General features: G+C 50.4%; 2 protein-coding genes across 2 annotated transcripts; one reads left to right on the top strand and one right to left on the bottom strand.

Moving 5' to 3' along the window:
• Window positions 1-540: 540 nt before the first annotated feature.
• On the top strand, window positions 541-2923 carry EsH8_II_000053 (transcription factor domain-containing protein; the record flags this gene model as incomplete). The annotated part of the gene is made up of 6 exons (XM_083263351.1): window positions 541-584; window positions 649-663; window positions 753-786; window positions 861-934; window positions 987-1949; window positions 2005-2923. The coding sequence occupies 6 exons, from the start codon at window positions 541-543 to the stop codon at window positions 2921-2923; spliced, it is 2049 nt and encodes a 682-aa protein (XP_083120673.1).
• A 952-nt stretch (window positions 2924-3875) lies between these two features.
• On the bottom strand, window positions 3876-4805 carry EsH8_II_000052 (aldo/keto reductase; the record flags this gene model as incomplete). The annotated part of the gene is made up of 1 exon (XM_083263350.1): window positions 3876-4805. The coding sequence occupies one exon, from the start codon at window positions 4803-4805 to the stop codon at window positions 3876-3878; it is 930 nt and encodes a 309-aa protein (XP_083120672.1).
• Between the last annotated feature and the right edge of the window lie 7943 nt (window positions 4806-12748).

Below are 12748 nucleotides of genomic sequence, written 5' to 3'. Positions count from 1 at the left end.
GGCGGCTTTGAAAGTCAAACTTTGACCCTTGACTTGATCAAGGTGGCCGGTCAACTGCATATGAGATGACGTGGGATGAAGAGTTTGAGATGCCCGCCGGATGGGCTGCGCCCAGCCCAGTTAGGTCTTGGCTGAGCGAGGATTCATGCGGCACAGTCTCTAAGTTCTGTTTCTAGATTAAAGGCGAAAATCTGATGAGAAAAAGTCTTGGCAACGAAACGCGGTGGTTCAAGTACCCCTAGGTAGAAGTTGTAAGAGAGATACTTAATTTTCCTTTCTCCTTATTGGTCCTGACAAGGACGGCAATGACTTTAAGCAGGATATGCTGCTCTTAGATACCAAATATGCATCTAAGCGAACATTGCAACGAGACTACTACATTTGTCTCCAGCTAGGCCCACGTCGGTCTGATTCTCTCCACCACAATATCGCATCATCAGCATCTCATTCACGTACTGTTCGCATGTGCCCGCCACACGGAATTAACTAGAGTGGAGTTAGGAAATCAATAACCTCAATGATGCCGATTGCACCGGGAGTATGAATGGCCAGGGAAATTCCGGAGCGAAGTCTGGACAAGTCTGGTTCGAGAAGACCCCACTACCGCCAGCGATCGCGTCGGAGAGCCATGCTAACATACGAGTTTAGTGACCGTTGTCGGCAGTATGTTGTATAGTCTCATAAAATGAGCCCAGAATCCCTACAAAGACTAAGTTCTTGTGCCTCTCTCTGACATTGAACTCAATCCATAGAAGAAAAATTAGGTGCTACGGCGATGGAGATAAGGTTAGTCACCGCTCAATCACCGCCTCCCGACTGAGATATCCCGAGAAAAAGATAACCAACTATGGTATTCTTAGTGTGCCCCGTGCATTGCCGGGGGCGTCTCATGCGTTGTATCAACCAAGTTGAAGCGCAATAGAAAAAGAAAAAGGTGATCATCAAAGACAAGCCACTGCAGCGCATGGTACTTATCGCCTCTCTAGTTTTTACGAGAACGAAGGCTCCGAGGAAAGACAGAGCGGGCCAGCCACCTCAAAAACACCTGAAGTTTTAGGTGCACCTATGGAGCTAGCTTCACCGTCCCGAACACAAAGCCAGCCATCACCTGTCGTATCTGGGCAATCCGCCTTGGACCTCTTCCCGGCCAACAGCCTCGATGGACCCCTTTACACACGGCTGCGCCGCACAGAAGCCAATGCCATCGCGAAGCCAAGGCAGGGTCCAGAGCCTGTGGTCGGACACATGGGCCGGCTTGTGTCTAATGATGATCAAACTGCGATGTTCGCAGGGTCATCAACCGGCGTTCATTTTATCAGTCAGGCAGAGCAGCAGCTGCAAATGCTGCGGATACATACCGACACCTTTCCGAGCAGTGTGTACAATCTCTACCTTCACAACATACGTAACGTTCTGCCCAAGGATTCCGAGTCGCAGTTGGTGGTTTCTATGGTATCACAATTTCCTCTCGATGCCGCCGATATCCTCGAAGCCACCATCGAGCGTTGGACGCCGCTATACCCCATAGTGCACAAACATTCTACTCTAGAGGCCTTTCATCGGCTTAGGGATGACCCCGAACACGGCGATCTCAGTATTTTGCATCAAGTGCTCAGTTTACTCGCGTTAGGAAGTCTAGGACAAGCAGGGTCCTGCGCCCAGAGCCATCAACACTTCCTGTGCCTTTCCGAAAAGTATCACGCAATGGCCGCCACCTTGACTAACAAGCTCTATGAACGACCTTCCCTACCAACCCTCCAAGGGCTAGAGATTTCTCAGATCTATTTGCAGCTATCATCGCGCTACTCAGCGGCATCTCAACTCGGAGGGCTGGCAACTAGAATGGCACAAAATCTCGGGCTTCATCGCCACTCTCAGAGATTCAAGTTTGACCCCCTAGAAACAGAACTAAGACGCCGCGTGTGGTGGTGTCAGTACTCACTTGATACGTTCGTATATTCATCGCCTGATTTTCAAATCGATAGTAGTTGATCAGTTTTGCAGGTTTTCCAGCGCATACCACGGCATGCCAAGGCTCATCCGCGACCAGGATGTTGACACCGACCTTCCATCACGCGTGGACCATGACCAGGTTTCGCGGCAGAGCGTCGCATTCCCATTGCCTGGAGAGAGATCACAAGTAGACACAGCTCTGTGCATGTTCAAGCTAGCGGTTATTGTGGGACAGGCTTTGGAAAAGCTGTACTCGACGACGCGGAGGCGCGGCGGAGTGTCCAAAATAACTCAACTGCAAGCCGAACTCACCATGTGGGAACGCATGCTGCCCTCGGAGAGAGCCGCAGATATTGAAGACGAGGGTGCAGATATGGCCCCGGCGGCATCAACAGACACTCTAGAAGTAGTCTTCCTTCGCGCTGCATATTACAACGCCACGGTGCATATCCATCGGCCCGCCCTTGCATTCACGACCGCCGATCCCCAGTTCTCGATTTCCCTACTTACGTGCGGCCGTGCTTCCGCCGAACTAATTAGATTATATGCTGCCAGTGTCGCCAATTCAACAACCGAGCCGGCTCATCGGGGAATAGACGCCACCATCATCGCTCATCTGTACCCAAACGGGATGCACATGCTTTGGCAAGCAGGACTAACCATTTTGTTTGCGAGATGGAAAGGCCAGCCGATTTCGGGCGACGAGGAGGACGAAGATCTAGTTAGGACGTGTACTGCGACGCTGCAACACCTAAAGGCCGATGATTCCAGTGGCTACATCACGCAGTGTGCCGACGTTTTGGATATGCTTCGGATAAAGACGTTTTCGTCTAAGGATAGCCAGCAGCCAGTGCTTGATCAACTACAATGGAATGTCTGGGATTGGCCAATGGCATCGGCGCTAGAACTCGCAAATACGCTGGATGCGATGCCGTTGGACCTTCAATTCGAGCCCGGAATGGGACTGTGAAATTCATAGTTTCAAGGCTTCTTAGCATATGTGTTGGCTTGCTAGAAACCCAATATCACCTTTCACCATTGGGTGAATCAAAACTTGATTACATACGCACTGTTATGATTTCATAGTTTCGCAAGTAAGGCATCAACTGAGTGCATGTGCTTGTCTTTCTGCAAGGGTTTTTCTTTTTCTTTAGAAACACATGTTCTTGGTAAGAGGCTAGCCAACTTGCGATTGTGGTTTGACGAGTGATAGCACGTGAAGTAAGGACCCCCTTTTTATTGTGGCCCACGCGGGTATTCCCAACTGAGATGTCTGTGACCTGTCCCAACGATCTGGAACCTGGATCGTGAACCCACGGTGCCCACACCACCAAGTCGTTGAGCCAGATCGGGCCCGGGGTGGTGGCAAGCAGCCAAGTCGCACAGCCACGTGACAATCAACAATCAAGATGCATCTCAAACCTTGAATGCGAGGCCAGTTTTCTATGTCTGAACCGAATAGAACTGATGATTATGCGATTGGTCAACTCCAAACTCTAAGTAGCAAGACCGGACGCGAGCCGAAATGCAAAGTACACACAATTCACTATTCACAATCACATGCAAAGGAGAATCAATTTCAAAAAAATATTGGGGGCATAATATTCGTATCAAGCTTTGCCTGATGTGATGTCTAGCGCGCTGGTCTAGATCTAAAGTCTATCTCTATGTCTTCCCGAAAAAAGAACCCATACTCCAATCCAAACTCTTTGGCGGGGGGGGAATAGAACACCAAATGGCGTCCAAAAGCAATCAACTCCTTAAAATGTCCTGGGTGGACGACGTGCGTAATTCGTCACGTCGGCAAATGTAAAAGGCTGTTCCAATGCCCTCAGGATGGAGGAATGCTCAGTTGCTGGATGTCCCAGCAGTTATGCCGATCGAAAAGAGGTGCCCAAGGGGGCAAATGCCGGAGACATTATTTATTCCTCCTTGTGCAGGGTGCCGGTGACGTAGTTCTCGGCACCGAGGGCGTCAATGGTGGCCATGTCCTCAGAGGAGAGCTCGAAGTCGAAAGACTCGAAGTTGGACTTGATGCGGTGGGCAGTGAGGGACTTGGGGAGGACGATGTTGCCGCGGGCGGCGTTCCAGTTGAGGAGGATCTGAGCAGGGGTCTTGCCGTACTTCTCGGCGATCTTGCCGACGGTGGCATCCTCAAGCTTGTTGCCGCGAGCGAGGGGAGAGTAGGCCTCAATGGCGATGCCGTACTTGCGGCAGCAGTCGACGAGGTCCTGGCGCTGGCAGAAGGGGTGGACCTCAATCTGGTTGACGGCAGGGACGACAGAGGTCTCCTGCATCAGCTCCTCGAGGTGGTTGGAGCCGAAGTTGGAGACACCGATGGAGCGGACCTTACCGAGGCGCTGGGCGGTCTCGAGGGCTCTCCAGGAAGCAATGCGCTTCTCCTTGTCGTTGGAGGGGGAGTGGATGAGGTAGAGGTCGAAGTAGTCGAGCTGGAACTTCTCCAGGGAGTCGCAGAGGGCCTTGAAGGTGGCCTCGTAGCCGTGGTCGGCATCCCAGAGCTTGGTGGTGACGAAGACCTCGGAACGGGGAGTGCCGGTTCTCTGGAACCACTCCTTCAGGGCGCGGCCGCAAGCCTCCTCGTTGGCGTATCTGGCAGCGGAGTCGATGTGACGGTAGCCGGCATCGAGGGCGGCGATGACGGCGTCCTCAGTCTCCTGGCCGTTGGGGGCCTTGTAGACACCAAGAGCGATCTGGGGGATCTCGTTGCCATCGTTGAGTCTGACGGTCAGGCGGGGAGAGTCGCAGGGAGAGGCGTATCCGGAGTCCTGGCGGGTAGGCATAACCTTCTCCATGCCGAGCTCAGGCTGACGGGTAGCGACGTGGGCGGCCATTTTGAATGATTTGTGGGTTGTGTTGTAGATGAGGTTCGAAAGAGAATGGGTATCAAAGAAGTGTTTGGTGGCTGTAGATGAGATTGTTGAGGCCGTTTGAAGTGATGTGAGAGTGATGCTTCCAAAAAAAAGAGCAGATGTATCCGACTTATCTGTTCCTTTTTATCCTTTTCGATGTCTCTCCCTATCAACTCCTATTACCTCTTTCGGACCGATGGCGTCCTCTTGTCGCCAGCCGCGGACCCGCCGTAAATGTCCCGTCTGTGCTGGGTTGATGCCCCATTGCCTATGGGGGGCCCGTTCTCCTACATTTTGCCCCATATTCCTAGAGATACTGGGTCGGTGGCTCCCTTGGTGTTGAGTCCGTATCTCGATGTCTAAGACCGAAGCGTTCTCGAGTCGGTGCTGGCGGTTCCTAGTCGGTATTCGTCCGTTGTCTCAACGGTACCAGGTTGATGCCCCGTTATCGCTGGGCTAGTGACCCGCTGTCACTGGAGCCAATGACGTAGAAGTTCTCCGCCGGCGTTGGGCCGTTGCTCCGCCGCCGAATGGGCCGATGACGTGCCGTGTCTCCGCCGATGCTGGACCGATGGGCCACGTCCGAGTCAGGGTTCGTGCATTGTACGGTGTTTAGTACATACAGTAGGCCTCAGTTTTCAAGCCGAATGCCGGTTTTGGTACCTAAACCGATTCATGAGTAGGGCGGGATAAGCGATGTACCAGGCGAATTAGTATTTTCATCTCGGGTATGAATGAGGCTCAGCTATAGGTTCAGATCGGATTGTTGAGCCTCAATTTTTTTTTTGCCGGTTGTGGCGATTATCGACTTCACATTAGTGTGAACCTTCCAATACATCAGAGAAAATTTACGAAAAAAACTGGATCACTGCAGGAATCCCAACTTCCCGCATCGCCAAGGACTTATCTTCGGTCAATTTTTCCCGAGGACACATTAGACGCCGTTTCAGCCGCGGTCAGACACGAAGCAGGCGATCAAGTTGACAAGTCGCTTCTGCCACGGAGACGTTGAGATGTACAATGTACTGGGTAAGGTGTATGAAATGAAAGCCGCACTAAGCGACAGACGCAATCTCTCTCCCCTCCATGACGTCAAGCTGCCGACGACACCATTGCCAAGGTGGGCCAATTTAAAACGTGCTGCTTGTTATGCCCCATCAGAAAATGGATCTTGAAGCCCGAAAAGCTCCCGGAAATAGTCTTGTTGGTGTGGTGTACGGTACGACGGACATGCGAGTCGCGAATTCGCCATTCACAATTCATAGGTATTGCAGCTCCCGGGCAAAGCCAGTGAAAAGTTGTTCTAGCGCCTTGCCGCTTGGGCCCATGAGGAAAGTCAATATCCCTGCAACACATCCGTGATTGGCCCTATCCCTTGCGAAACTCAGGAACGTGGTTTCAGACTTTTCCCTGATGTCATTGGAGGGTCCTGATGTAGGGCGAGATGGAGGCAGATGGGAGGCATGTAGCCTGCAGGACCCCTATCGGGAGTGTTCGGAAGGGCCCGCTCTTCTTCCAACCTGGGCAAAATGGGTTGCCTCCCTCATTGGAAATCCGGTGAGTTTGCAACAGCTTGATTGCCATTGGATTTGCATCTTGTCGGATGTTGTTGCCTGTGTGTAGGTGTCAGATTGTCGGTATCGGTGTCGCCTCAAGTTGGCAAAAGATGAACGCCACTAGGAAGGGCGTGCTTTGCACGGCAAAGGACAGGACCCTGAGACCCTAAAACCCAAAACCGATCAACGCCTCGTCCATAGAAGATTTTCACATGAATGCCAAGTTAACCGTCCATCAAAACGGAAGCGCCGACTACAATACAGGCAGTAGATCGGCAAGAGACATCCGGATTGTCCTCTGCGTCGAGAAGGAAGCCACGCCAAAAGCCTTCCACAATCCCTGTCGAGAACTTCAGCAGTGTCGATGATTGTCTTACCGACGACCCCTATCTACATGCGTAGTGTACATTGCGCCCTGAGACAAGGCCGTATCAGGGACCCACGCGGTCTCCAGTTTACTTTTATCTCAATCAAGGTAACGAGCGCATTTTCCCAGCCTGGCGTGATTGTGGGACTCAATACAGCCTTTCTCACTGGGCAAAATGCCTCGCCATGTGGATTGCGCTAAGACATAGGGTCCCCATCCCACGGTGAGAAGGCGATAGGGGCATCATCACAGGCAGAGATGATGCTTGGTGGAGTCGTCTGCAAGGTGAAAATGTCTCTCAGCCTTCAGCACGGTGCATGAAGACCAAAACATCCCAATAGGACTCGGTATTATTGGCGGTGTGTTAACCTTCACACCGATGAATGGGGCCAGAGATCCACCTTGCCGGCATAACATTGATAATGGATGTCGCTCTCAGGTCTTGGTTGCTACGACGGCCACCTTCATTGGATGATGATCTAAATTTCAAACCTCTGCTGGATGCCGACCCTAGGTGAGGCTGCAGAGTCAAACTTGGTTTCATGAGGGATTTCACGCTGTAGCCTGGGGCTGCGGTAAGATTACGTCTTAATGCATCGAGATCGGGCAATGACGCAGGTTTTCGTCGGGGTTGGATGCTAGGATAGGGAAAAAAAGGTCTGCCAGCGAGGCAGCCGAGAATAATAGCGAAACGACGCAGTCGAAGAACCTGCCGTGTAGGGTAATATCTCGATGCAGCTTGATACGGCTTGCGCCCGCCAGTAAAGCAAGCATACAAATCTGCGTCTCAACCGGCCATCTTGAAAACGTGGCAGCAACTGTTGTAGTACATCACAACGCAAGATAAGAAAGAATTGCATCAATCAACGCCCGACGTGCCACGAGTCAGGAATGGTGTCACCGACGAAATTCCAGTTGAATGAGACAGGGAAAAAACGACAATCCCTTTAAGTGATGTTCCGGCGCAGCATGTTTGGATGCTGATCTACATTGTACATCATTGCCGGCCATTTTCGGAAGTCAAAAGTACGGCAAATGAAAAATGACAAAAAATGCCGCAAGTTTTCCAAGTATTTTCAAATATGGACTGCAGAAAGCTTTGACGGGAATGAATTCTTCCTCTCGTGGGATAATTAATGGCGTGCAACTTCGGTTTTGAGTCAAGAAGGGAGGTCGAAATAGGATCAAGTGGCAGAAACCATAGAACCCCAATTTCTACCCCACACCGATGCAAAATGTCACGATAGCTTCAACCCCAGACCAGAACCACCATAAATAATCGCCGACCCCGCCAACCCCGCGAATCGCCTATCTGAACCAGCCAAAATCATCGAATATGAGGAGCCTCATGACTCGGGCGCATCTCTCCGCTTGTTCGCTGACCCAGGCTTCCGGCAGTGAGTAGCTGGTGAACTGTGATGTTCTCTACTTCGACTGCAGCTCTGCAGCTTCCCCTGAGAAGTTTGAAACAAGTGCAGTTTCTCCCTGTTACGGGATCTATTGATCGGGAAATGAATTTTAGGGACTTGGTATGCGGAAGAAGGAGAGGTATTATGCTGGTTTGCTTCCGCTGCCCACGGAACCCCTTTCAGCAACAATACCTACGTGTGTCGAACAACCAACTGTGCCTTAAGCAACTAGGAATGAGTGGCTTGATTTGTGCATTTCTAACTCTCCCTCTTGACCACACGTTTTCTTTTCAACTTCGCCGCCCTAACTATCTGGCCTCTGCAGAAAGAAGCGACCGTACCTGTGGCAACAACAGACGTTGATGTAAAATGCAGAAAGTCCCAATTTTGATTCCACCATGCCGGTATTTCCGACGATCGTTCCATAGTTTGCTCCACGATGTTCAAATGAAGAATTTTACGGGAAAATCAGGATGATCGGATGGAGGCTTAAAATATCTTTGATTCAATGTTCAGCAAGCTCATAAGCACGTCCCGAGTCGATGCTATTCTGGACTCAGAAAGTTCACGCTGAAATGTTGAGAACCTATAGTTTAGCAACTCTGCATCCATGATGATTTCTCAACAACTTCAATTTGCAAGCGAATCGGCTTCATTGGCCGTGCATTTTGTGATACATCCTCTGGGAGCACTGCAGACTGTGTTTCCGAGAGATGTAAAGTAGTTCTGAAAGCCCATATGTTTGCTCTCTCGACTATCAACCCGACGTTGCAGGAGTTTTTTGTAGCGCATTTCTTGACTGCGAGAAAGGTAGCAGGTTTGGTCAAATTGTGGACCTCGAGGAAGTCAGGCTAGAAGAGGTCATCGGCGGTGAACCCGAGCTCGGTGAGAGTGGGTACCCCGTCCTCGGGGATGACTTGGTTGATAACAGCAGGTGGCACCGCAACAGCACAGCCTACAACCACCCGAAGTGCCAAGAAAGATATTATGCATGCGGACACCGTTTTTAAAGTTGTTAAGAGAACAGTCCAGCAGATGGCAGTAAGGAAAAAGAAACGGTATTGGTTAGCAAAGTATTGAGATCCTGAAAAGAAAGGTAATTAGTGTACATTCGTTGAGCATTCATACTTCTTGAACATTTTAGCAAACACTTCTCTTTAATGGTCATCTTTCATTGAGGAATTCACTTTAGCCCCATGAAAATGACTGATCCTTTTGCCTAATGCTGTCTTTTATTTGTGCAATACTTAATCCCAATGTAAAATTAAACCAAACAGAGGAGGCTATTTTGTAGTTGAGCCGGAATTAGAGACAAGATACGGTCCCATGCTCCTCTCGACAAAGACACAAAGGCCTTAGGAAGTAATAACATTGGTGTTTGCCAGTTAAAAAGTGCACAGTGTTGGTCTCCCAACGACGGCTACTAAGTTGGCCCAGACTTTATGGTGATAATAAGACTAGCCTGAACACATTCTGGGTTTGCAGAGTTGAGTGGAACTTGTGGTATGCTCGTCTTTTCAGTGGAGCAAAATCACCAATCTTTCTGAGGTTTTGTCACTCAATCCTTCCAGAATCCTAATTTCAAATCATTCCTGAGCATCATTTGGGACTTTGGAACGGAGGTCTACCCAGTTCCGGGCTCAACGCCGGTTCCAGACGGTGGGTTTTTTTACCGACTTTCGCAGGCTTCCACCGGTAGAAATGACGCATACCAAACTACGAGGGACCTATTGGGCCAAGGCTCCGACGTAGCGAGATGGCAATTAGGCAAGATAACTGACTGCACGAGATTAGTTCGACGGGAGTTGCGGCTCATGCATTGACAGTTGCTGCGTTCTTTCAGCCGATAGCTATTTAGCCTGGTCCACAATTAGTAGCCAAAAGAACTCAAGCCTCGAGCCTGCGCACTAGTATAAAAAGCGCCTTATATTCAAGCACTGCTCTCGGAAAGCATCCCATTGGCCGGTTCCTTCCATCATCCGACTACACACACCTCTTTTAAAAGACACAAACAGGAGGGCATATACGAGATACCGTATAACCTTCGGATTATTTGAAAGACATTTTCACATGGCCCAGATTGAAAAAACTTGCTCGGCCGTCTTAAGCTCTAGCTACACCTGACCGCAAGATTAGTTCACTACGTAGGTCGATGTTGGGGGTGCAAAATGTTCTTCGTAATGGAATACAGAAAGGTGGAAAGCAAACGATACAACATTGCAAGCAATCGAAGAATTCATCTACCTTTGTTAAAATGGAGTTTGGTGTTCTAGAGTTGTCAATGCATTCGAGGCGTTTCAGCGATGACTTTGAAGAAATGTCGGTTGTTACACGGACAGGGCGACTTTTTCGGATCGAATGGGGTTAGCACACTTGCCGTCCTAACTCAGGCTCGCCTCAAGTTGGGTCCCCGGTAATTACTTCAAGCACGTGGACTGAGCTGCTCAGTGTTAAGTGCGAGCACAATTTGTGCAATTTACAACCGTGAACCCTGCGGGGATATACGGATTTGTGCGAACACCCACGGCGCACAAATTGTGGGGCCAGCTTTGCATTGGCGTTGTGCACATCCAGGTTCCAAATTGTGTGATTAATATGACTTCTAAATGCGAATACTTAGTGAACTGTCTAAATGCTTATTGCTCTAGCTGTACCTCACACACTTAACGAAATAAAGATCTTATCCCTGACGTTCAATTCTACAATGTAACGTTGTCCAAAACTTCAAAGCATGGATTGAACAGAACTTGTAATTTGAACAGGACTTATCTCAAGGCACAAAGTCACAAGGCAAGAGAAAGAGAATATTGGAGTCAACAGAAGGGGTGAAGAGACGACCCGACGCAGCAAGCGCCTTCGAAACGAAGGTTAGGGGAGTGCAAAGACCATCATTACACACTAGGGAATCTATCTCATTAAAAAGACCCAGAAGCAGTTAAACCCGTGATTACAATGCAAAGGAATTCGACCCAACGTATTATCACCATCTCTCTGGGGGATCCTGCTGATGAAGACGTTTATGTTTTATAACTCGCACCTTTGCGTAGTGCTGGTTATTATGGTGCTCTTTCTCTCATCCTTTAATAGCTTCCTTATCTATGCCACTTACTACTTTTAGGACTACTAGGGCCTGTTGGTGCTGTAGACGACGTGGCGTTTTATCCCTACGGATATCATGGGTGTGCTGACTGTTGTTGTTGTTACCTACCTCATCTTGTGTGTGCTTACCTACCTACTACTTATCTTTAGTAATATTTCCATTTCTATCTTGTACTTGTTGTTTACCGTTCCTATCCCGCCTACTATGTTCTACTTTGTTTATAGCCTGCTAGCTATGGTATTGTCCGTTTTTGGTGTTGATACCGCCTGGCCCTCGCTGACCCTGTTTGTGTTTAAATCGCTGCTATAGGAGGGCCAAGCCCTGGGCGGCGCTCTGATTAACGCTGTCGGCCAGATCGGCCACTCTATCGGCCTGGCTATATCCACTGCTATCCAGACCGCTATCATGGCCTGCGAGTGTGGTGTTGCCGTCGAGCATGTTGGCCGCGTGTTGCTGTGGGGCTAGCCCTCGCTGGACGGCCTGTGTGCTGCTGAGTGGATGAACTTCGCCCTTAGCGTGACATCCCTGACTATCGATATGGTGTTTTTCAGGAGCTCCGAGGTGGTTGGCCGGGTTGGCCCAGTGCCGTCGAGGGGTGGCGGTGAGGAGGCTGTGATGAACGAGGAGGACGCGGTTGAGAGGCGGCAGTCGTAGAAGGCGGCGGTCGTAGAAGCCGTCGCCTGGCCCCCTGCCCCCTGCCAAATACAACGTTGTTTTTAACTTCCACCAATCCTTCGCTCCGTGTCCAGTGCATATTGATCTCGCAAGTCGTAAATGCTCGACCCTGCAGGCTTCTGCGGCGGGGGACGGGGTACGAACTCGAAGCGATGTCTCTTCCGCCAGCGACTCCCCAGCCGCCAAGCCTCAACGTAGCAGCCGGACGTATGCGTGTCGGTTTCCTGCAGTCCAAGACGCTTAAAGCATATGAGAATTCTTTCATACTGCAGCGATACCCCTCTCCAAAAAGCCTCGCTAATGCAAGCATGCAACGATGCTTGCGCCCTCCCCGCCCGGCAGACGTCGGCAGCCAGTCACGGCGAAAGAGATTGCATTACTAGGCTTTTATGTACTTGTCGTCGTATTTGCCTCCCATATTGCCTTCATCTGGCAGTTAGCCGCCCGCCGCGCACGGATGTCGATCCTACCCACAGCGCACCCGTACGCTTTTTATATAAGTTCATTCTGCCTGTTGTGTCGCGCCTCTCTCCTGCATCCCATGGCCGGCTATTTTGCAGCCACGAAGCAAGTTTACTGGTATGCATGCAGTCAGCAACGCTTTCTTCGCCCCCAATAATCTAAAAGACTATGGTTGAACCCTTGCCTTCGCAGACGCCCAACCAATATGCCCCAATCTCGCAGACACCACGGTTGAGGGATGGACGGAAGTCCCTCCGTCTCGGCTGCGCTCTGCAAATATAACCTAGGCTACACGCCGCAGTCTCTGAGAATGTGTTCAGCCTCTCCTCCACAGTCACAGCTCACCGCCAGCCGCC

Source organism: Colletotrichum jinshuiense, chromosome 2, assembly GCF_051148585.1.
Source record: "Colletotrichum jinshuiense chromosome 2, complete sequence".
Classification (NCBI taxonomy): Eukaryota; Fungi; Ascomycota; class Sordariomycetes; order Glomerellales; family Glomerellaceae; genus Colletotrichum; species Colletotrichum jinshuiense.
The sequence above is the reverse complement of the archived record's forward strand: the minus strand, read 5'-3'. Positions and strand labels throughout refer to the sequence as shown.